Source organism: Vidua chalybeata, chromosome 15 (genome assembly GCF_026979565.1).
Source record: "Vidua chalybeata isolate OUT-0048 chromosome 15, bVidCha1 merged haplotype, whole genome shotgun sequence".
Taxonomy (NCBI): domain Eukaryota; kingdom Metazoa; phylum Chordata; class Aves; order Passeriformes; family Viduidae; genus Vidua; species Vidua chalybeata.
This window is the reverse complement of record NC_071544.1, coordinates 13,835,278-13,861,035: the sequence shown is the minus strand read 5'-3', so window position 1 is coordinate 13,861,035 and position 25,758 is coordinate 13,835,278. Positions and strand designations below refer to the sequence as shown.

Below are 25,758 nucleotides of genomic sequence, written 5' to 3'. Positions count from 1 at the left end.
ATTTGGGTGGAGGTCACATATTAATCTTCTGATGTAGAAAGACTGAAGAAAAAAATCAATATAAACATTCAGCTTTGACTTCCTCCCTCCAAGAATGTCTTCATTTGCATCAGAGTCCCATTTTCCCACTCACTGTACAATTCAATTTGAGAGAATTTCAAGACTCTTCAGCACATGCATTTCTTTTTCTATTCCTCCCTCACAAACTTGCATGCACACACAGACACCACTTCAGCTTACCAGGTATCCAAATCCTGTTCCTGTTATGCCACAGTTGCAGGGAAAATCATGCAAAGGGAAAACAAAACCACCTTGAAATACCAGCATCAGAAATGCAGTCACTGAATCCAGCCTGCTTCTGTGTCTCCCAGGCTTATTCCTGTTCAGAGCTTTTAGGTCCAGCCCACTCTGAATTAGAGAGCCAGGGAAGTGTCTAAACATTCCTCCTCAGTTAAAGAAAGCTTTTTTTTTTACCTCCCTCCAGGGAAGACCTTCATTTGGGAGTTCACAGAAATAGAACAGCAATATCAGATCTCTTAATTTTGAGGCTGTCTCTTTAGGAGAAGCACCCTTGCTGGACTGTGTGGTTCAGGACTCCATGCTCAATAGTCACTTCTGGTTTTAAGATGCAAACCACACTCTTGGCCAAACCAAAGCCTCTGTCTAGGCTCTGGAAGACCTGGGGATATCTTGTCTGTCTGGAAGTACCAGCCTCTGCCCTCTCCTTCTCCCCAGGCATATGGCAAGTGTTTATGGTGAGAGGATTCCTGTTAATGCTTTGTTGGGGAAAATCCAGCCTTCTCTCTTCTCAGGAGTCTCTTGGCTGTGCTGAGCACACAGTGCCATGATTACACATCAAACTCAGAGATTTCACTCAGCTGAAACAGCAGAAGAGAAAAGGATGGCCGCTCATCTTTCCCCTGAGCAAGGGAGAGAAGAGAGAGGAAGAACATTAACGTCAGCTGGAGAGGTATGGCAAGGTTAGCAAGGAAAACCTTGGGAAGAAACTGAGCATTAATAAAAATACAATCTACCCCTATAGAGAAAATCCCACAGGAAGAACTACCTTCCTTCTGTGAAATGTTTCTTTTCTATTACCAGTGAATTTGGCTTGGTGGACACTAAGAACCTTGTAATGGCTTGGCTGTCATTTTTACCACCATTAGAACTCAGCCCCACAGATCCACAGCTTTCTTAGCAAGGAAATTGTGGAATTAACTTGAGTTAGGTGCACTACATGGGCTTCTCAGTGAAGTCAAATAAAAGGCAGAGAGTCCAGAGGTTCCTTGCTAGTGCAGATGAAAGCTACAGTGCTTCACCTCCAGGATTTTATCTTCTGTTAGCATGTGGAGTGCACAAGTCTCTCTCCTCCTTAAAGCCAAGGGGAAGGAAGTTATTTTCTCTGGGAAATAGGGCTCTCCAGTACAATACTCACCATCCTCCAGCAGTGGCTCATCACCTCATAAATTGCCTTGGAGGCCAGCTTGGGTTTGTAGAGCCGAAATCCTGCATTGATTTCTTCCACCACTTCTGCATTGGTGCGATTCTCATAGGGGATTTTGCCTTCACTGAAAACCTCCCACATCAGCACTCCTAAAGCAATCAAACAGGAAAAAATCACAAGGACGCAAATAAAATCCTCAGCAGGGCCACTTTCTACCTGCTCTTCTCTGCAGCTTAACACTGGTGCCAGTTACTTGAAAAAGCATTTTCACTTGTATTCTCAGTAGAAAAGCCAGGCCCTAACACAGCTGTACAGTTAGAGGATGCCAGCCAGGATCTCTGGTGCTCTCTGAAGCATCTCCCTGTTGAGTCTGTGCAGGGCCTGAGCACCCAGCTGCCACTGTGCTGCTCGTAGCCCACCCCAGGAGTGCCCAGCTTCAGCCACAGCTTCAGCCAGCAAAGGGCACGGCAAGCACAGAATCCACAGGCACAGACTGGCAAAGGTTATAATCCTGCATTATTTACTGCTGGCCCCAGGGCTGAGTGGCACCCCATTGACTGTGAGCTGTGCACAGCACACTGCCCCATTCACTGTGTGGGCTGGAGAGGGGCCAGGCCCATGAGTGTGCCAGATCCACAGCCCAGGGGACAGCCTTTGTTATGGCTTTGGGCAAAAACACACAGCGGTGCCCTTATCTGTGAGGGTCCAGAAGGGAGACCAAAGAATGGACACAAATCGTCAAACAATGCGCTGTGGAGCAGGAAATGAGGTGAGAAGTGTGGGCAGTGAAATAACGTTTTCAGATCAGCATAAAGGAAATGGAGTCAGCAGAGCAAATTTGGAAGGGCATGGGGTTTGAGTGATGCATCAGTGCCCTGGGACTGACATGCAGAGAGATGGAGTGCCTAAATGTCTCCTCTCCTCTCCTCTCCTCTCCTCTCCTCTCCTCTCTCCTCTCCTCTCCTCTCCTCTCCTCTCCTCTCCTCTCCTCTCCTCTCCTCTCCTCTCCTCTCCTCTCCTCTCCTCTCCTCTCCTCTCCTCTCCTCTCCTCTCCTCTCCTCTCCTCTCCTCTCCTCTCCTCTCCTCTCCTCTCCTCTCCTCTCCTCTCCTCTCCTCTCCTCTCCTCTCCTCTCCTCTCCTCTCCTCTCCTTTCCTTGGACACTCCTGCTAAGTCAGCATGAAACAGAGTTCATTATTTGGTATTATATAGAGTTGCACATGTATAATACATTAAATTGGTAATATTTGAAGTGTTCTGAAGTATCTCGGTAGTTTGATTTTCTTTCCTTTCTTTCACTTGAATGATTTAGGTTTGATTTTCTAAGCCATTATTCAGGCAAAACACCCTTGGAGTCCAGAGGATGCAGTGTTGAGGAGAGTTTACTTGAGGACTGAGCCCCCTGTTTTTCTCAGCTGGGGCTGTAGAATTTTCTCAGTTTTGACAAGAGTTCCTTACCAAATGACCAAACGTCAGATTTGGTGCTATAGTTGCTGTAGGAGAAAACCTCTGGGGCAGACCACTTGACTGGAAACTTGGTTCCTGTGGAGCTGGTGTACTGGTCATCCAGGACAATCCTGGAAGAGGAAAAGAAGGGGGAATGCTGAGTTACCCCATCCCGTGCCAGCCCCAAGGGATCATGCATAGCCCCGGTGCCTTTACCTTGACATCCCAAAGTCAGACACTTTGACCACATGGGATTCCCCCACCAGGCAGTTCCTGGCAGCCTGCAAGAAAATAAGGTGCAAAGGCATCAGGTCAGAGCTAAAACACTGTCACAGCCACTCAGGGGCTTTTATCCTGGAAGAGCAGATCATGCTTAAAAAAGGAGCATCAAAGTGACATTGTGCCATACAAAGAGGACAAAACCCTGAGCTTCTCATGCTTTCTGTACATTTTGCAGCATGATCCTGTTGCCAGAAAAGCTGTTCAACCATCACTCTGACAGGCCCCTGTTGCCCAGAAAGGCTGGAACAAGACCCTAAAATAGCCACAGCTACTCACAGTCATTGCACGCCTAATGGAACTGCAGCAGTGACTGATGGAGCTTGACTGAAAACCCCTTAATTAAAACTATTTTATCATCAAGGCATGTTTATACATGACTTATGCTGGAACAGGTCTTTTTGTCATCTTCACTGGTTTTAGCCATGAAGAGTGGTCAGCACTGTGGCTCTTGGGGAGCAAAAGAGTCCACTAAGGAAAAATGGCAAATGTTACGGCTTGTTTCTTCTCTCCCAAAACCAGTTAAGGGGAATAGATTGATCAGTGCTCCTGGACTTGTTTGGCTTTTTTTTTTTCCTCTAAAATATCTGTGCTGCTTTTGCAGTGAGGGCAGATAAAGGATCTCCTATAAACAGACAGGCAGGAGGAGTGTGGAAGCTGAAATTAAGGAAGAAAGCAGAGGGAAAAGCCCCTCTGGAGCAAAGAAAAAATCCACATGGGCCCAACATACCAGGTCTCTGTGGATGACAGAGTTTTGTTCCAGGTAAGCCATTCCTTCACACACATCCAGGCACATCCCCAGCAGGGTTTCCTTGGAGAAGCTGCCCCGCTGGCTCCTGAGGTAGTCAGACAAGCAGCCGTTCTCCATGAACTCGAACACCAGGCAGATGGGAGCATCCTCAAAGCACACACCATAAAGCTGGACTAGCTTGGGGTGAGACAGCTTCCTGTGGGGTAGGGAGGGAAGGTGGGAAAGAGGCTGAAATAGGTTCAGTGCCTGCTATCCTCACAGCAAGTGTGTTATATACAGCAATTTATGTCACAGCGCTGCTCCCAGCTCACGGCAAAGGCCAGCTTTGCAGATGTGCAGACCAAAGACTAAATATCATCCCATTTTATTGGTAGTGGCCACCATCCAATCAAACAAAAATAAAATCAATTTCGGTCTGTTTTGTGGAGAGGGAAATGCAAAAAAAAAAAAAAAAAAAAAAGCATTAAAAAAATCAATAAAACCAAAGACAAATATATTCAGTTGTGCAAAGCAAAACATTTTACAGGTAAGGCTTTTCAATTAAATTGCCCTTAAGTTTTGAGATCTTTTCTGAGAAAAACCACTTTGCTCTCCAAAATGCACTATCAATTATCCTTGCCTTCCTGAAATGCAGAGATCTGGAAGACCATTCTGGATACTGATAGACTTGGAAGCACAGTAATTCACCTACACTTTGAATTGCCTTCCTTTGTAGCCACCAGAGCTCACCAGTCTATTTACTATTAAGATACATAGCAGATAATCCAAGTTTGAATTCCTTACTCAGATTCCTGACTTTCATTCAGTTTTGTGAATCCTACAGGGTGTGATTGTCGTGGTGAATCTACCACTTACATCAAGACTTTGGCTTCCTCGATGAAATCCTCCTCAGACATCGCTCCTTCACGGATGGTCTTTATGGCTACTTTGGTCTTGCCCAGCAAGTAGCCAAGGTAGACCACCCCAAACTGACCACTGCCAATCTCCTGCACACGGGTGAGCTCAGAGGCATTAATGACCAATTTTCCTGTTGGTTGCAAGGGAGAAAGAGTTAAGACTGAGCAGTAGAATGCCAAACAAAAAGCTTTTGTGGGTTAAACACTGAGGCAGGACTCCAAGTGAGACTCTTTGGCTCTCCCTCAAATTGCCTGTCTGACCTCTGATAGCTCATTTGACTAGTCCATGCTGCAGGTCATGTTCAAGGGTAGGAACAACAACATCCCCTTTCTCCCTCCTTTGTCTTGCCTATCCAGTTCTTCAGGGAGGATTGTTTTTACCATGCTTATGTGCAGTACCCAGCACAACATGGGGCTTGAGTTGCTTTGAAGTCTCCAAGAATTACAATAAAGATGATACTGGCAAAATTCTATTGACAACAATATTCAAATGAAGGCATCTTTCAGGAGGGACTCAGCTTTCATCAAATTATTCTGTGCTCCCATTTCCATCCCCTTTGTTCAGCATTCATTTTGCTGTTTAATGTTGACTTCACTGGGACCCTGAGGTTCTCATCACCTCCCTCAAGGCACTGCACGATCAGTTCAGTCCTTATCAATGGCCATGACAAAGATGACAAGCTGCTGAACGGTGCAGTGCAAAGACCTGAAGAAAGCCATTTACTGTGGCTGTAACCACACAAATATTCCTCAATATCCGTGGGGATGTGCAGGATCACCCAGCCAACCAGCCAGGAGTGTGATTCCCATGCAGTCATGAGAGAACCTTACCGTAGCTGAGCCCTGCGGTGATGGGGGCCTGTTTCCTCCAGGAGGAGACCGCGTATCGCAGCCGCGTCACGAGACCTGGGGACACGGGGACACGTTCTTGTTACTGCACAGCCATGGCAGCCTGGCTGCCACCACCCCAGGGGGCAGCTTGGATTCTGGAAGCAGATTTATTGCACTGAGTTCTCAGCTCCACTTGAGGGCAGCTGAACCTCTGTGCAGGCTCTGATTTCCTGCCTGACAGAAGGAAGCCGGTTCTGAGCACTTTCAGCTTATTTCCCATTTTCACATCCAGAGCTTTGAGTCTCTGTAAACTCTGACGAATTTCCAAATGATACTTGGTATTTACAGGGTATTTTTGAAGCCCAATGTTTCCCTTGGTACTCCTGGACTGTAGGGATGGGAGTTACCATGTCTGGTTATGGATACGGGCCATGTCCTTGACTTTGTGTCAAATCAAGGCCCAGGGATAGATCACCTCAAGAAGGCCCTGCAGCGTGATTCCAGCAGAAAACTTGGCCTGGCAGTGGTGATACACCCCCAGGGCTCTCTATAATATGTCGTTATGACACCTGTGTTGGCCATGGTCAGCCTTAGAAGGACAACCAGAGTGAGGATGTAATGCTGGAAGCTGGCCTGAAATGGCCATTTCAGAATAAGTGGGAGAAAAGTTGATGCCATTTAGCACTTCATTGTAAGGACAGAGGGCTTGGGAGCCCTCCTGCATTCAAAACAGTCACCTGGCAAACCAGCAACACCTCTGTTCAGCTTCTCTCACCTGCTGCATTGTGCTGGTGGTAGTTGATGAGGTCAGGGATGGAGTCAAACACGTGCTTTTCTGCCAGGTAGTATCGCTTGGGAAAGTCAGTTGTCTCATTGATGTGATAATGCTTTATAACAGGATTGTTGTCCATGCTGAAAAAGAGGAGGTTTTCTTTGACAGAAAATAGCTTGCAGCAAAAAGACAGGGATTTGGGGTATAAACAGAAACAAGTGAGCAAAGGGGAGAACTTTCCCCCAGAAAGAATGGGGGAGGAGCAAGGAGTGAGCTGCAGTTGCTAATGAACTCTTGTATGTTCTCCCTCTCACTTGCAGGAGGTCTCATCTCGAGAGAAAGGCTGAGGTTTCCTGATAAGAGAAGGTTGTGTGCTAAGTTTCTCTGCCTCTTTGTGAAATGCAACTTTCTGCCCCATCACTGAAACCCCTTCACTTGTCTTGCACTACCCAGCTCTGGTGAGTCCAGCACATGGCCCATGTTGATCCCACTGACACTTCAGTTCAGGGGACAATGCCATCAGAATGACAACCCCAGTGATGTCCAAAGGACTATTTATGGGCACATATTTAGATTCAGGGAGAAGCAGAGCCTTTAATACACTTTGGGACTGGCAGCTGACTCTTCTGCCTTTTTTGGAAGTGTTTTTCCTCCATCATTTTCATGAGCCTTCTGCTCTCTCGTTATAATGCCAAAACAACTATACAGAGATTACACACTCATAGAAGCCATTTCATTGATGTAATTGATGTGAAAAGCTGCTGAGCTCAGCTGTACCTTAATGCTTTGGTGAAAACAGAGACTGTGTACATGCCAGGCTGCCTTGAATCTCTCACCATGAAGGCCCCTTCTCTACCCTGGAACAGGAGCAAAGGAAAGAAAACTGGTTAGAGACATAATGGAAAAAAAAAAAGAAGTAGGCTGGGAGCAAAGCTGTGCTTATTTCAGCCCTATCATGAAGATGTGCTAAACATATAGGAAAAAAAAAAAAAAAGAGCCATCACCCCACTGACAGAGCTTGGTGTGTTCCATGCACAGCTCTGGTGGCTGCCCAGGGCCTGCAGGTCCCTCTTGGGTGTTAGGTGCTTTTACCTCAGCTTCCTCTCAGAGCTCTCAGAGGAAATGAGACTTAGGCACTCGTGCTGAGTACATGTGGGTGTGCCTCTCTGTCCCTCCAAATCTCTCCTCTGGAAATTCTGAATTCATTGACTGCCCTCAGCCCTATCTGACAGAACACATGTTCAATGAAATGTGTGGCTGAGTGGAAAGGCAAACCCCTCTGAGTGCTCCCCATGGAGTGAGCAGCCTCAGAACAAATCACAGTTTATCCAGCACCAGAGAATCCATATGGGAGTGTAGGAATGATAATTTACCAATGTACCACAGATTGGAAAACCTTGGACATGATCCTGCCCTTTCCTAGGTACACCAGTCATCCAGGATCTAACATAAATGGGTAAGAAAGCAATCCTCCTGCAGTCTGGCACTCACAGAACAATTTTTCTTTTTAACTTTTCACTGTAATTGTTTTCCACTCATCTGAATGTTAAAATGCCTCATGGGGCACAATCCCACTGGCCCAGATGGCGTTCAGATGGCAAAGGAGATTTAACATCACAGTTTGGCTGGAATGTGCTGTACTGACCTATATATTGGAAATAAACCCCACATTTTTCTTCTGTTTGCAGATAAAGATGATTTTCATCTGGCATCCCAAGTGCCTGATTTTTTTCACTCCCTCCTCCTTTGCTTTACATGGTAGGTTTCCTCCATTTCATGTCTTCTGCCCACCCACAACACTTGATGCAGAGCTAATCCACCAAGTGCACCCTGCCTGGACCTCCTTCCCTAGAGCTTTGATCAGCTCCAGCTGAACACAGAGGCTGAGCTGCTCCTGCATCCCCGGGTATGAGCTGCTGGCTGTGCAGCTCTGCCCAGGTGGGATCAGCCTGCTGAGCTGTGAACTTCCAGGGTCGACCCTCCAGTGTCCTCACAACATCTGCTGCATCTGCACCACACAATATCTGGCACAGGAAGGCTCTAAGAAAGGTCTCTCTGCTGCTGTAGAAGCATTTAATCATGCACAGTGAGGGCTTCAGGACTGGAGGTGGGCAGGTTTTGGTGGCAGCATCCTGCCCAAGTTACTCCGAGCTCTATTCTTGCCCTTCTGTTCTCAGCTGACACCAAGCCTGGCCAAAGATCACTCACAAACTTGGCCACATTTTTGGGGGGAGCTGTGAGGTTTGCAAGGCCTTGAACCAGAAGTCTCCCATGGGGGTAGTTACCACAGAAAAGTTGTACTGGTAGGACTGAAAGAAAAAATAAGACTACTAAACCATGTGTGGACTTTTCCTCTAGTACTTTGTACAAGAATTTTTAAAACAGCACAAAAATGCTGCTATTTCCATAAAATACTACTCTTCCAGGAAGGAACACTTTATTTGTGTTTATTAACAGGGCCACCTGTTAATGTAAGAGCTGATTTAAAAATTAAGGTTGTGTTTGTGTGGAAAATTTGAACAAGAAGCTTATTCTTTGTATTTTCAGTACAGTCTTCACTGGAAAATTCTGGCTCAACTGAAAAATTAGAGATGTGTGCTTACATGCACACACACAATTAAAAAAACAAAACCCACAGCCATACTTTTGGCTTTCACCCAAAATACTTCAGCACAAGATTGGTTAGATTTTCAGAGAACTACTGGCATCCGCAGGCCTCCTGCAGAGATAGAAAAGATGAGCTAAAATCACAGTTTTCAGCTGGCACAGTGCTCTGAAGCAGTTTTTTCCTCCAGTTACTGGGTGTGTCTGGATGGCACAGCTCCATCCATGCTCAGCTAACGTGGAGATAAGGGGGGTGTGCTGGTGGTCCTTTATCTCACACTAAGGACACAGAGCAGGAACCCAGGGTTCATCTCTCTTACACACAGCAGCCCTTGCAGGCTTCGTTTGTCACTAATTAATTATTATTTCCCATCCACCCCATACATAAGATTGGAGTACATAAGTTTACCTCATCCCTGAGCAGAGTTTCTGCTTTGCTTCTGCTGATGTTCTTATTGTACCACCTGAAAACATCAAAAGACTCCGAGTCAGCATTTCTAGGCCAGGAAAGTTTCTCCTGAAAAGCTTCTGAATGGAGGAGCATCCCCAGGGTGGAATGTGAGCTGGGGTGGGGGCATCTGAGACTTGCAGCTTCAAATCCAGAGCACTCAGAGGTGCAAGAAAAACACAGGCACAACTTACTCATAAACTTGCAGATTCTCCGGTGATTTTTCCACCAGGTAGCTGCTTGGCACGTAGCCTTCATGCCTGTTGAGAGGCAAGACAAGTGTGAGTGTGCTGACAGACAGGATTTTCTCTGCATCTGTAGGAGTCAGCCTTGAAAGCTTTGCCTGCTCATTGCATGATGAAAGTGCTGGTGGGGATGTATTGAGCGGGGTTACTGGAGAAGAAAACAACTGATTGTGCATCTAAACTTGAGAGTTTCACAATTTTCCCCCCTGTGTATCACTGCAAATATCAGTCTGAATTGTTTATTGCTGTAAAATTAACTTTCAGATCCTTTTCTTCAGCTGCCTGAAGCAACAGCAAATGGAAGATGGTTACCATCAATAACCTTCCACCACTTTTTCCCTGTAAATAAGAGGATGCTTTGCAAAAGCTGAACAAGAGGGAATAAACATGTATGTTAATAGAAGAGCAAACTGGAGTTAGAAAGGATTTGCACATTGGCAGTTGAAGAGGGACTTACCCATTCTTATCTTGAATCAGCCACCAATGTTCCTCAGAGCTGTCAATCACAAAATATTCCTCATTATATTGTAACGTCAGCTCCTGTGGGTTCTGGCCTTCATAGTCATATATGGCTATGACCACTGCTTCCCTTGGGTCCAGCAACAATTTCTGCGCAAATTAGGCAAAAGGCTCATCACATTCACATTCATATTAATATTCATATTCGTAAAAAGCAGTGACATGCTCTCTAAAGTGATATTTTCCTGGCAGCACTGGTGTCCCCTGGGTTTAAAAGCCTAAGAGCACCCCAGACCATTTAGTGGAGTGTGGTGGCAGCAAGAGAATTTTTGGCACTTTCAAACAATGAATTTCATATAAAAATTTCAGTTGCACAGAAAATGCCCAGGGAATGTTATCACAGGTGAAATTCTAGGTCACTGCACTGTGGTGAACATTAATAAGGACATATTCCCCACTGGTAGTTAATCACTCAGGGCAGGACACTAAGGACAGCATCACTGCACTCACCCAGTTATCTTCAGGAGTGGGAGGAAGAGGCTTCTTTGAGGCTGAAAAGAAATCAAGAAAGGTAATTTGAAGTAGGTGAAGACAAAACCAAGGGAGAAACCACCAATGCAATGAATTGATACAGCTGATACAAACCCACTGAACAGTGAGCTTTGGACCTTGAGAGCAAGACCTGCCAACTACACAGTGAATCTCAGCAGGGCTTGGAAATGGGGTACAGATTAGTTAAGGCATCAAGGTGAAAAATACAAGGTAAATGTTTCTTTGGTGAAGAATGATTGACCACTTGTGTTCATTTTCAGGAGACAAAGTAAAGATTACGCTTGGCCATTGAAACCACAGAGGAAATATGGTTTGGTTTGGTTAAAATAGGACAGTTGAATGAATTTATTTCAAGAAAGTTGTTATGGCTTACTGACTGACGACAGCTGATGAAGTTCTTAGTTCTCCATCTCATTTCAAAACCAGCTCCAAGCATCACACAGAGGAAAATGTGAATTCAAAAAAATAGAATTCTACATACAGTAAAAGATAAGCCAGAACATCCCAAGGAGCCAGGAACATTTATGGAAATATGGAAATCTAACATAATATTTTTTGATGTTCTGTATAAAAGAGATTCAATCCTCTACTATTGCTAGGAATAAATATTTCCCATGTCGGGATGGTCTTAACAAGTCCCTTACCATTTTTGGTGGGGTCATATACCACACAGCCAGCTGCCATCTTCTCTGTCTGAGCACAGCATCTCCACTTGCCATCCAACCAAAAGTCTGGATGACACTTTGAAGCCAAACTGTTGTTGTATCTGATTTCTGAAAAACATTAGGGGAAGAAAAAGAAGGCGGGAAATGAATTTATTTGCATCCACATTCGTTCTAGAAGTCATCTAAAACTAAATGGAAATAATCTGCTCTTTAAGAAGCTTCCGCAGGCTTGTTTTCAAGAGACTGTTCAAATTTTCAAAAGGAGGGGATAGTCTCCAAATCTTCAATGAGAAGAGGTGATAAAGTAGAAGCTTGGAATAGGGGAATAACTGATTGCAAGAGTCAGTGCATGAACTTCACAATATCTCCATCAGGCACAATGTTTTCAGAGGGAACAATACAGCAGCAATGCTGTAAAACAGAAAAAAAGCTGTGACAGAGCCTAGTGCAGTTTTTATGTAACTAATTGACACCTTCCTCACGTCAAGCACTCTGCTTGTCTCTGCACCCAGTGTTGGTTACTGCAGCACCATGTGAGTGAACCACAGCACAATTCAGGAGGTGAACAGGAAATGAAAGCTACCCACAAAAATGTTCCTTAATAATCATGATTCTCTAACAAGGTTGTCATCTCACCAAAAAAATCTATTAATAAGAGCTGAAAAATTTTCTGTGTAGAAAAGGTTATTTAAAAAATTAGCCATAGGAAAATCCTCGTCTCTTCCTGAAGAAGAAACCTCAAATTACAGTCATTTATTAAGAGTTTATTCTAGAAAGACACAAATCACAGAATCCCAGAATGGGTCAGGCTGGAAGGGACCACGCTGGGTCATCTGGTCCAGCCCCCCTGCTCAAGCAGGGTCATCCCAGAGCATGTGGCACAGATGGTTCTGGAATATCCCCAGGCAGGGAGACCTCACACCCTCTCTGAGCAACTGCACAGGGAAGTTCTTCCTCATGTTCAGGTGGAACTTCCTGGGCATAATTTCTGCTCATTGCCTCTTGTCCCATTGCTTGGCATCACCAAACAGACCTGGTCCATTCTCTGACACTTCCATGGGAACACTGACAGACATTAAGGTCCCCAAATAAACCATCTCATATACAAAATTCCCATGTCTGCTGAAAACACACCCACCAGATTTACAAGCATTTTGATTTTATAACCCACTATGTGGGTTATAAACACTTTGACTGCTGAGATTGGAGACATTGACTCCTCCTGCTAATTCTCTCAGCATTATTTGTGACAAAGCTGGTCTGACATAAGCACCTTCCACAGCTGGGTGGGTAGAGGGGTTTTTACCTTCCTTCAGCATGAGGACCCATCTCTGCCGGCTCTCGCGGTTGGGGGCAAACACGTAGAGGATGTAGCTGTCATGGACAATCTGGAAAGGGGGTAGAGAAAGGAGCCAGCCATGAGAAGCCATCCCAGATGCACTGGTCACAAGGGAGTCACCAAAGGAAAGAGGCAGCAGCCCTCTTACTAAAAAGCTACGTGCCAAATGATGATGTGGGGAAGTGGAGTAGCAAGGACTGTTCAGAAGCAGCTCTTAACCTCTGCCTTAGGAAATGGGTGTGTGTATTCTCTGCCTATCTGATGGACCAGTTATCTTCTGTTAATTGGGCAGTTTTCTTTATCTCTTCCACAACCCACCCTCCCTCAGGGGACATCTCTTCTGTTCATGGGCCAGTGAGTGTCACTGCATGGCTGATAAAATTCCAGCATCCCACTGGGAGAAGCTCTGCCCAGAGGGAGGAGCCAAGCATTCCTACCTGGATATAATCTGAGGTGTGGAACACCACAGCAGCCTTTTCCACTGGATTCCCAGAGGTGCAGCCCTTTCCATTGGATTCCAAGGAAGACCAGGCCCATCTACACCACCACTGGATCTTCAGAGGAAGACTACACCAGGATCACTGCTCACCTGTCACTCCAGGAGGACTGCAGCCACCATTTAATGGCACTGCTACCAACACCCTGACCCACAGGATGTCAGGCTGTTTTCTGAATCTGGCAGTATTGTTTGGTATTACTGCATTGTGGTTTGTTTTATTTTTTTTTCTTCCCTAATAAAGAACTGTTATTCCTGCTCCCATATCTTTGCCTGAGAGCCTCTTAATTCCAAAATCATAACAATTTGGAGGGAGGGTTTTACATTTTCCATGTCAGGGGAGGCTCCTGCCTTCCTTAGCAGACATCTGTCTTTTCAAACCAAGACAACCTCACTGACTTTTGATTATTTAAATTGGAGTAGAGCTTCTGATCAAGAACCCAGTGTTGGGTTCATTATCGACTGCACTGCGAAGGAAATGCTACTGAAATACAAAATGAAGTGATGTCTCTCTCAGTATGGTGAACAGACAGACTCACCTGGAAAGGGTATTTGTACTGGCAGGGAATGATGATGTCACTTCTCACAATTTCCACACATTTAATCCTGGAAAGTTCCACAGAACCCTTCAAAGTCCTTTTTTTCTAAAAGACAGAGGAAAGCACTTGGTTGATGATAATGATTGTGGATTAAGAGAATAATTAGACCAGACTGTTGTGTCTGTGGGAGATTTAGTTTTAATAGAGCAGAAGCAAATTAACTGATTATGTGAGACATTAAAAAATGTAAAGAATAATCCTTATATTTGGCATGTCTATATGCATGCCCATACACATACATATATGCACATACATATATTTCAACTCAGCACACGGATTTTAGAGAACCAGTCAAAACCTCTATTTGAAATTCAGCTTTTACATTTTTTATTCCAGCAAAATGAAATCCCCTTTTAACAAAAAAACACCTATTTTCATTCAATTTTCAGTTTACTAACACCCCTGTTTCATACCGAAAAGATATAAACTAATAAATACTTTATTTAAAAAAGTTTGGGTACTGAGAATTTCAAAACTATTCATGTCATCCAAAATGCACATTTTTACTGTATCTGTCTTCCAAAAAACTACAACATTTCACTATTTTTGCTTCGTCTGGCTTTTCAGCTAAGAAAGAAACAACAGGGAATTTTGAAATAAATATTATTCTTAAAAACTTGCCAACAAAGCTGTTTCTCTGGCATCCTCTGCTGCACTTCCATTCACCAGGTGTTTGGGTATATCAGGTACCCAAATAACAGTATGGGCAGTGGGGAAAGAGTAAAAAGAGCAGACATTCACGTATCCCAGCTGCCTTGGTGTACCCTATTCCCTGTGGAATCCTTACCCCATGGCTCCATGGCCAGTGGCACTCAGCTTTTGCAAGAGAGGGGTGAGGGCAGCTGGTGGAAGTGGAGCTGTGGCTCAGCCTCTGGTGCTTCTGCAGGATCCACTACACGAGGTTGCTCTTCAGAGCGAGCTGGTTTCCTGTTTTGATTCATTTTTAGTAGGGATTAAGCACTAAGCTGTCCCCCCACTCAGCTTTGGGACAGCGTGACGGAAATCGGTGAGGTTTAAGAACACCAAAACACTGCAAAGCTTCTGTTTTCCAAACACTGCCAGCAGGACAGAGCCTGAACTTCAGCTGCTGCCTTGTACCTGCCACAGGTTATCACTCAGAGACTCAGCAAGACTTTGGCAACCTTCTGACCCTCCCTTGGGCCCCAACTCTTTGTGTCTTACACCCTCCAGCTCCCTCTTGTCCCTTTTTCTGTCTGTCACCACCGCCCTGCAGCTCTGTCCCATGGCAGCAGCCATCCCCACCGCTGTGCCAACCCCACTGTTGCTCCTCTGTCACTTTTAGAGTTAAATTCTGCCTAAACCATGGCAGCAGCTCATGCCTCTGGAGATGGGGGGAGGTTTGCCACAGAGCACTGTCAAACAGCCTCAAAACAGAGAGGCCCTGAGGGTCCCCAAGCCTCATTCTTGCACGACTGGCTGGGTGTTTTGCCTCTGTAGAACTGGACTTGAGGCAAAGAGGAGAGTTGTTACAGTGTGGTCTTACACTGCTCTTGCTGGCCTTGGCTGGTGCATTTGTGGTTTGTATTTGTATTTGCTGCAGTTTAACCAGTGTCTCTGGATTTACTGCCAGGACTGTCTCCTGTAGACATCGGCCTGTGTAGCTCTCTGGGGTGTAGGATTCTCCTAAATCAGTAAACCCAAGGCTTTAAAGCACCCCTAAATGTAAATGCCAATTAACTCTCAAGAGTGCTGGCAAGCCTTTGAAGGCCTTACTGCACCCCATTTTCACCATCTATTTCCTTTCATTCTTATCTAGTCACTTATTTTAGACTTGACTTCCTCTGTCTCTTCTTCAAAACCTCCTCTATCATTTGTTTTACCTCTGGGACTTCTACCCTTTTGATGAGGCACAAAGCCATTTATATCCTATAAAAACCTTCAATTTTGCTAGCGCTGAACCCTCCTTCATCTCATTCCTTTGAAGTCCTGGGGTTTACCCACATGCATTCCTGCCCTGAGGCTTTAGCAAGCAATGCTGTGCCAGGCACAGGCTCTGCTCTTTCCCTGCACACTGGTTTTTGTTGATGCTTTTCTGGACTCTGCTGAAAGACAGGGTCCAGCCTTCTCAAGGAGCTTTGTGCAGTTGCCCTGCAGCTCTCATGACCCACTGTGTTCCTTTTAATCACACAATTCAGTGATGGAAGCTTCTCATAATCTCATGTTGCAGCACAACATTGGTGTGTGTCTCACAGCCAGAGCATTGCCCAGCAGATCCTCAGCTGATGGGACCCTGCTGATAGAAAGCAATTACAGTCCTCTAGCAGGACAAACAACTGGAATTACCCCTCACAAACCAGGCATTACCCAGAATCTGGGCTGGAACTAAACATATCCCTGCTTTTGTGATGTGTGACCACACTTTAATCCAACAAAAGCAACAGGGCCATTTGGAAAGAAGGGGAGAGAAAAAGCCTCTTAAAAATGGCCTCTGAAAAACCTCAGAGACTTGTTCCTAAAAGGGCAGACAAAACATGCTGACAGATCTCCATTTGCTATTTCCAGACTGCCCAGAGTATAATTGGGTAGATGTTTTAGCTGATCAGTAAAAGCATCAGTGGTCTTGCTGTGAGCCATGTGTGGAAAGAACCAGGGCAGGCTGCTGTGCCATGAGGAGAAGCACACGTGCTGCAGATCAGCCCATCCTGATTTCTTTTGTTTGGTCCATGATTTGCAATATATCAGTTCTAGGAACAGCTCTGAAAGGAGCTAGGTGCATCACAAACCCAGTGCATTGATATCTTCATCTTTGGTACTCCTCCTCCTCTTGCCACACGGATCCAGAAGCTTTTTCATTGATTAATCCTTTGGTTTGTTACTGCTGCATAAATCAGATGACTCTGGTGGTCTCTGATTGCTTTAGATGCTGGGATAATTGACCATGGGACAATGGACACAGCCCATGTACACTATTTACAATGGACATAGCAACACAAGGAGGCATCTCTTTGTGCCTGCCTGAGGAATGAGCTGCCTGGCATCTCTCATGTGCTAAAACCAGCCACCAGCACTGCTGCTCACCCAAAAAAATGAATCGCTTCTCTCCAGCTCAGGGGTAGGGGCAGGGTGAGAGCTCATGGTGAGAGGGCAGTGGCTGCTGTAGGTGACACAGGTGTGCTTGTGATCACACTTCCTGACCATGGCCCTGCACCCTCACGCTTCACAAAGGTCTGAGATGGTGTAAGATACGGGGCTGAAAGGCTCTGTGGCGAGTGCTTGGGCTGAAGGTCCCTCCGTGGGTGCTGTGTTTATCAAAGGGCCCTGGCAAAAGGTGTAGCCACCAGGGCTGGGAGCAGAGGGAAGGGAGAGGAGAGGCAGGGGAGGGCAGAGCCACATCTCAAGGAGCAGAGGAGGAGACCTAAGGCAGCATTTCTTGGCAGGAAGGCAGCACCCTGTGCTTCATAAAGCTGGCTTGGTTCTAAAGTTGCATAACAACTTGTGTCTTCTTTCTTTTGTTCTGGTGAGGGGAAAACCAAGCCATCAAAGATCCATGTGGCCCCAGTCTCCTCAGCAGCAGTCCCTGCTGAGGGCTGTCCACGCTGCAGCTTGGCTTTCCTTGCCCAGTGGTGTTTGTGTTTTCCTTCTGCCTCCCCATCTCCTCTGCATCCCCTCCTGTGCAAGGCTGGCAGTGCCTCCTTGGCAGGAGGGTAGGGGAAAGCTGATTTATAGCTGGGGTGGAGCAAGGTAGGAAATTCCAGTCCTCAGCAAGCTCGACCACAAAAATATTTCCATCAATGAAAGCATTTCATGACCTTCTCTGTACCATCAGGGTTTGGTTTTTGTGGTTTTTTGTAAGAATCTGAGCCAAACTTCATTCCCTGTTTTCACTCAATGTCTTGACTAAAAAGAGCAATACTTAATTGGCGATTAAGTAGATGAAGGATCTTTGCTTTGACCCTGAGCCACCTGTTCCCTGTCTCTCTGCTCTAGCTGGGCTCAGTGTTCAGCTTGAACAGAGGCAGCAGCTGATTTTGAGGGTTGTGCAAGGTGGAACTCCCCATGGCAGAGAGCTCAGCTGCCTCGGTCAGCTTCAGCCTTTTAAATGATGACGTGGTCCTGCCTTTCAAGGAGCTTTCTTCAGGCCTTGCTGAGCTTCTGAAAGAATTTGGAAAGGAATTTCTTGATGTAGAAATAGCAACCAGAAGCTTATGAGATACCACTGGAACAAGATGGAATTATTTTAATGGTGGCCCTCCTGTTAAAGTATTTTTCCACCAACCCAAAGACCTGAGCTTGAACTTGAATCTCCTTGAACACTGTGTTGATACAATTACTTTCTATCTCTTATCATATTCCTTATCTGTGGAATGTGCTGTTTTTCTCATTAATAGTTAGGATATTAAGAACTGTTGAAAACTGGATTCATAGCAACTTTGCCTAGACACTATCTTCATTCTGTATTTTGTGAGTGTTCTCTCATTAGGAACACTGATAGTTTCAGGGCTTATAGGAAATAAAACAATGTAACTAATTTTTAATTTGAATCTGAAAACTAAACTGAAGAAATTGATTTTTAAAAGAAACTTGTAAGGGATTTTGCATTTACTGTCATGTTAACTGTTCTAAAGGAAAATTGGAGAGGCATGATAATTGATGACACTGGGATTTTCTGTAGAACCCTGGCTGTTGTGTTAAATTTTAATATCTCCAGTGTATTTTGCTATATTTGATATTTAAATCCCTTAATGTGTCTGCTTGTCTTACCTGTCTGTCATGACTATTTCATCCTTCAGCTTGAACTAAAAGAATAAATATTTTTTTTACTGCTGTTTTCACATCTAAAAACCATGAAGGTGTTTTAAGGGTGGGCACACCCTGGATGCAGAATGCACAGAATTGTGTTAAATAACAAAACCATCTTCAAATGGTGCTTGAGATGACTCCATTCAACTATTTACTATCCTTACACAATCCTATCGACCCGATCCAGCCCTGTATTTCCACCAAATTCAATTCCAAAATTCACTTTGGCTCAAGTCTTGTCCGAGATGGTTATCAGGGTGCCCATCTCTACAACAGCACAAGTGGTTGGACAAGAAAATCAATGTCATCATCAAGAAACAGAAGGGAAAGAAAAAAAAAGGAAAATTTTTGGCTTTCAAATGAGCTTTCTAATATGATGGAAATAAGCCTTTTATGTTACATAAAAGCACATGGAACAACTCCTGAATACTATATTAGTTTCTTCAAAGCTGTTCTTGACTCCAGCAAAGACTGGGAGCAGTGGATTGCAGTGAATGAAGGATTCATTGGAAGAAAAGAAGCTAAATTAAATCAACTATATGACATCACATTTTCATGAAAAAAAAAATCTAAGCTTTAAGGCCAAAATTAAAATTCACCCAGAAAGGATGAAAGAGTATAGAGCAACAGGCAGGCATTGCAATAAAATAAGTTACAATGCTGATTACAATATAAAGCAAAGTCAAAAGCACTGTGAGCAAAAAATGGCCACAATAGAGAAGTCTAATAAAAGGTCACTATTAGGAAACCTCATATTTATTGTTACGTATTCAAATTAGGAGGTATTCCTTCCTTTTTAAAGATATAAAAGATAACATGGGTTGAAGATGTTGCTATACTCTCAATGTTCTCTGACAGAAGGAAGATTTGAGCTTTGTAATTTAAACAAAATGGAAGTATCTGACATTTTCTGCAAAAACATTGCTCAGAAGTAATTTAAAGATTTTTCTTCAAAAACTAAAGACTAATAAATACACAGAAAAGGACTTAGTAGGCACAGAACTGGGCAGGAACAGAAAGGGCAAGTAGAAAATGATTATAATCATATTCTGGAAGGTAAAATTAGTTATTCCAGCAAAAAAAAAAAAAAAAAAAAAAGGAGCTATTTTTATTACCAGACTTTACCACATGTTTGTGTAGTTAGAAAGGCCACAGACACCAGACACAGAGAACCTGCATTTTGCTCAAGGCAATCCTGTCTAGACAATATCACCACCCTGAATCAGGATGCTGCTGCAGGAGTCGTGAGTGAGAAAAGCGACAGACATGAACTTTGCAAATATGTAGAAAAATACTGGGTAGGATGGACTGGAATAGGTTGGTGAAAGAGGTGGAATCTCTGTCCTTGGCTTTGAAGCAGTGGCCAGTCAATGTTACAGCCAACCTGTCCTGGTGTTGGTGACAGTTGTGCTTGGAGTGTTGATCTTATCCTGGCAAAAAGTCTGACTAAATGAATTTAAGAAGTGCTCTTCAACCAGCATTACCATGATTCTGTCATTTCACAATAGAAACGAGGCTCATTGTGACAAAAATATCAACTTCATCCTCCAACAACTCCAATAATATAATTTGGATTATTCAAAATGCTTGTTAAGTTTTCAGAGATGTACTAGACATTAAGGCACAGATTTGTACTTTGTCTCCATCTTATTTAGGGTTGTATTGATTTTATTGCATAAAAATTGTTTGAAATGGGTGATGCACTGCCAAGCCTTACTTCTTTGTGGGTGATATGTGTATTATTAAAAAATTAGTTGGAGATATGCATCAGAAAACAAGTGGTATTGCAAATTCTGGCAAGCAAACAGTACTAGTTAATAAATACAAGGAGGTTATGAAGAATGACATGTCTAATCAGATGTATTTATTTGGAAGGTTGTCTTTAAAACCATAATTAAATTCCCTTTAGGTGAGGACTGCAGCTTCATGACTGCTAAGGTGTTCAGAGTACACAAAGCAATAAGAAATGGTTTGAATGGCCACTCTAACTAACAAGAAGACCAGAAGGGAGATCTCCAGAAGAAAAGTTTTAACATTAGAGTCTTGGGGAAAAAAAACAAGCTGGATTCTGTGTAGAACAATCAAGGTGAAAGGGACTGGACTGAGGAGCAAAGCACTGCTTTTTGTCCCATGGGTAGCTGGACTGCTGCAAGCAACCCCACGTGTAGATTATGCTACAGAGCAGCTGGAGCATTTCTGGGATGCCGATAAAAGTCTTTTCAGACAAGTTTATTCGTTTGTTCTCATGTAACAAGAGACTGAAAGCAGATTTCAAGGCCCACTGAAGTGCCATCTTTGCCATCTTTATATGTGAGTATCAAAGATCTGAATGAAAGAGCCCAGGACAAGGCTGACTCACTCTGTGTGACCTCCTGAGCATCTGACCAGTGTAGGAAGAATTGTGCTGATGTAAATGAAAACATGGCTTTTTCTGGGTAAGCCTTTCATTGCTGCCTTTATCAGCTAGACTAAAAATAGCCCCCAAGTGCATAAAGATATAAAATTTCAAAGTATTTATGTGCCTGAATGATTTACCAAGGATCATAACATGTTGGGTGAAGGGGATATAGATAATTCACCACTTCGAGTGCTTTTGCTGTGTCTAAGTAAGGACACTTGAAACTCTGTCCCAGACACCTCCACAAAGGGATTCATTTCTCTGCTGCTTCTGCAGAGCAGCAAGTGTACCAGGACCCTGAGAGAATCAGTGTCTGAATTATCCATCATTGTAGTGAGGACCAAACTCATTGAAACAGTTAAAATTATTACTCCCATGTGCTTGTTTAATCACATGTACAGTAGCTACAAAATCAGACCCTGAAACAAATAATTTTTGCCTTTGGAATTGATTTGCATGTTATAATAAAGGCACTTCTGATGTCTTTTAGCAGAGATGGGGGCTGAATACATGTGCCTGTTATCAGGGCTTTGCTTTATGTTAAGACAGCCCTGCATTGTGCACTGCATAATGAATTCCAGAAAACACAGCTTCTTATTGTTGGCAGTTATTGGGGGCTCATTCTCCTAATGAGACATGTAAATATCTTTCATTAACATTAAGGGCCACTGTGTGCTTGGCCCTGAAGAGAACAGTGCTCTCTGTCAGCTGTGGCAGAAAGATGAAAATTACAATAAAAATGCCATTACAGTTACTGCAAAAAAACCCCTGCCTTTATGATGTCAGTTGTCTTGACAGCTTTGGGTATCATTTGCAGAAATATTCCTGTAGCCTTTCGTCCTGCTTATTTCCTTGTTTTGAACTGATTACAAAAAATTCTTTAATGTCATTTTATACCTTTGATTTAAAATTCAGAGAAAGGGACTGTGTGTTAAACCCTGTTAAATACAGGCAGACTGTATAAACCAGGGCTTAATGCATAAGTGTGTACTTTAAGTCATCCAGGCGAAATCAGTAGGACTTCTCAAACTTTTAAGCAGTTCAGTAGTTGTTTTACCTGACTTTGTGCACAGGCTGTTGTTACTGACTGACCAGGGACTGGAGAGATAGGAACTATACAGTACAAAACTCTGAGTACAGGAATCCACTGGACAGGTTGGTAAGGGGTTCTTAAAGAAACTCATTGAAAACCCTTGGCAAACATCCCCAGAGATGTCCCTTGAAAAATCCATGCTTTAACAGCTCAGATATGTGCTGGGCCCATCCATGTCAGTCCATGTAACACCTGAGGGTGCTCCCCATCACTGCAGCCAGCTGTCAGCAATGTCCCACCTGCAGACTGGCCCCTGGCAATGGTGACAGCCTGCTCTGACCTCTGCCAGCCCCAGAAATTATCTGAGACAGTCCCTGTGGAGCAGAGCAAAGCAGTGCCAGGGACTGCACCAGACAATGAGCACCAGATCACTGATTTCAACACCTGCACATGGTGCCTGGTCCTGGTGCACTCCTGGGATTGGCACAGCCCAGGGATCATTGGAATCCTCCCTCCACTGGCTGTGAACTCAAATGCTGTGGGTTCCCTCCATTCTGAGCACAAAACAAGATGTTTCTTGCATGGGCTTTCCTCTCCAGAGCAGCAACAGCCTGACCATGCAGAGGTCTCACCAGCATGCTCTAATTTTGATCACTGAAGAGGCTGATGATCAGTTCTGGGAGTGTTTCACAGGACAAATTCTTCTCTCTCTACTTTGTGACAAATCCTTTTCATGTAACAGCCTGATTTTGATAGTTTGTGTGGGAAGAAAAATCAGCATTTCATGGAACATCAGCCCTGTGATTACAAATATACCCACCATGCCTCAAATGTGCACAAGGTTCTAAAGTTGCACATGCATTTACCTTCACATGTCTACACATATATAATATGTGCATTTTAAAATATATAATATATAAGATAAAGTGGATAATACACCAAACCCTCATCTGACCTAAATGACCTTTTGGAAGACTCAGAGGGAAAATTTCCACAAACACAGAGTGTGTGAAGTCTATGCCCCACTGAAAGTCACCAAGTCAGACTTTCCAAACTATTTCAGTCCCTCAAGATGCTGACAAGACACATACTGCAAAAGTATCTAGTCAGAGTTACGTTCAATTCATGTCAAGCCCACTAAGACTCAGAAAGCACCAAAGAAAACTAGTACTGAAGATTTCTCTAAACACCTACAGCAAAATCATTTAGATGCTTTTCAAAATTTAGCCCCGACTAATTAAGTGGAATAGTTATAATGGAATTTAAAATCTTACAAAAATGACATTTGAAAAATAGTTTGGAGAACAAACAAAGACAGTCTCAAACCAGTGACAGTCGCAGTATGCAGCAATGAATTGTGTCCTGTTTAAAATGGAGGTGAGAAAAACACAGACTATAAAGTAAAAGCAAGAAAAAACATTTCATTGGGCATATTTAAGAGAAATGACATGCAGGTGAAAATGACTGTTAATCTTTAAACCGTTAAACCTTTAAAGCTGGTTTATAACCCTAAATAGGTTGTGATAAAATATGAGGGCACATTGTACTTTTCTTTTATTGTTGGTTTCTGTTTCTACTTAATTTTCTGCAACTGAGCAAGATCAGATGTTCTGAAGTTGCCAGTGCTGGATCCAAGGCAGTACAGTTCTTCTCTGCCTACAGAACAGTGCCTAAGCATAATGGATTAACAGCACGTTCAGGGACTGTTGGAAAACAAACAAAATTATTTACAACCATAACGAGGCTCCGCAAACATCCAGCTAAATAGAAGGAAATAATTCTCACTTCACTAGAGCACTAAACACAATGGGGTGCACAGATTGACTTCTAATTTTCTTCATATTTAGAAAATCAACAAAATGCGAAGTTGGGGGAACACAGCCTAGCCTGAGCCTGGATCTCATCATCACAGCCCATCTGAAGCTAGCTCCAAAATCCACACGTTACATGTGGCAGCTGAATTTATTTTACAATGCTAGATGGATCTCCTACCAGGCATCAGCCTGATGCCTTGAAGAAAAGAATGAGAGTGCAGATCTGTGGACTATTTTTTCACAGATACAATCAGGGTACACTTGTGACCTTCATAATACACCATTCCAGGTCACTCCTGTCCCCATGTGAGGTGCCAGGCACAGGCTCACACAGCTCTTACACACAGCCCACACCAAATTCCTACAATAAAACTAGATCCTTCCTATAAATTCATAGTCTTCTTCCTCCATTCACACCAAATGCCTGCTGACCAGAAGCTCTAAATGACCCATTTGACCAATTTTCAGTGCATGGTGCTGTAGCAAAGACCAGAAAAGTTAACAAAATGCAATATCATCCTTCCTCCATTAGCATCCTTCCCTCCATTAAACAAATTTCATCATTCCTTCCATTGCTCCGAGAGAGAAAATGACTGACGTACCCCGTGGCGATGTTCGTAGTAAGCCAGCGTGGATTTGGTCAGGACAAAGAAGCGCACTTTAAAGTTGGAGGGTGAAGTCCTTCTCTTCTGCTGGGATTTCTTGATCAGCAGTTCCTCCAGGAGCACACAGTTATTCATGGCTGAGCCAAGAATGTCTGTCTCCCAGGACATGGGCACTCTGCTGTGCACCTCGTCAAAGAAAGAAACACGAGAAAGAAGACAGTTAATTTAAAAAAAAAAAAAGTGTTCAAGAGGCAGCGTAGGTGTTTTTGAGCTTTATCTTCCCATCGACAGCAAAGCTTCCTTTCTGTCAGACCATAACCACATCCTCTCTGAAGCCATAAGGTGAGCAGCACACATTGAAATATACGCTAAGGTAAATGTTGTGGAAAAAAATAACACTTGAGGGACACGCAGTAGATGTGAATCAATGATTAAGGATAAATTAAAGAGGTGTGGCATGATTAAGCATCTGTCTCCTACTGGCTCATCTGGTGAATGCAGTTATAAATTATAAATGCACACACCCAACATGGATGTTCAGGATGAACTGTACTCCTGGATGTGGATCAGGCATCCATATTTCTTTTGTGAAGGAATGATGCCTTTCCATTTAGAGTATTTAGCATGGAGATTTCATACAATGCATTTTGAGGGAGTCCCCCATGAAATTATTCAGTTGACAAGGTGGTGTTTGGTCAAAGGTTGGACTCAATGGTCTTGGAGGTCTTTTCCAGCCTTAATGATTCTGTGATGATATGAAAATTCCTACTGTGTAAGCAAAGACAAATGATATCCAGGATATACTTGTATAAAGAATGATAAATATTTACAGTCAGTAGATATTTAAACTGGTTACAATATGGTTACAATAACCAATAATTAATTAATTATCAATGGTTACTTTTACTTGGGGATTACTGACTGCCTCAGATGTGTCTGGTGAGGCTGTGTCTGGATGCTGCAGGGGGCACAGGCACAACATGCCCTCTGTGGGTGCCATCAAGACCAGTGTCATCAGCAGTGAAAGGGGCACAAACAACCAGCCAAACACATCTGGTTTCCTCAGGCCTCCAGAGACTGTTCAGGGCAGTCAGCACCAGGCTTAATATAGAATTATAAAATATTTATGATGTGTCTAATACAGTCAGTACAGCACTGTTCTATTTTAAAACAAATGTAATTCATTTTTCTCTGCTCCTTAATTTTTAATATTTTGTGTATTTTTTGTATTATTGATGTATGATTGTATTGCTGATGGTACTGGGGCTTGGAGAGATGGAGTCTGGTGGAATGTGGGTAAACAGTAAGATAAAAAAAGTATTT

At 43.6% G+C, this 25,758-nt stretch overlaps 1 protein-coding gene across 2 annotated transcripts; it reads right to left on the bottom strand.

Annotated features, from left to right (window-relative positions):
- Nucleotides 1-848: 848 nt before the first annotated feature.
- Nucleotides 849-24,603, bottom strand: ITK (IL2 inducible T cell kinase). Of its 2 annotated transcripts, none has more exons than XM_053956628.1 (17): nt 24,433-24,603; nt 13,765-13,869; nt 12,697-12,778; nt 11,370-11,498; nt 10,684-10,724; nt 10,172-10,323; nt 9,664-9,729; nt 9,431-9,485; nt 7,195-7,274; nt 6,421-6,557; nt 5,646-5,720; nt 4,774-4,945; nt 3,898-4,114; nt 3,105-3,169; nt 2,901-3,019; nt 1,436-1,593; nt 849-920 (listed from the first exon to the last, which is right to left on the bottom strand). In XM_053956628.1, the coding sequence occupies exons 1-17, from the start codon at nt 24,601-24,603 to the stop codon at nt 849-851; spliced, it is 1,896 nt and encodes a 631-aa protein (XP_053812603.1). The 2 variants fall into 2 exon arrangements, with proteins under 2 accessions (XP_053812603.1, XP_053812604.1); XM_053956629.1 differs by having other exon boundaries at nt 10,675-10,724; nt 24,433-24,570.
- Between the last annotated feature and the right edge of the window lie 1,155 nt (nt 24,604-25,758).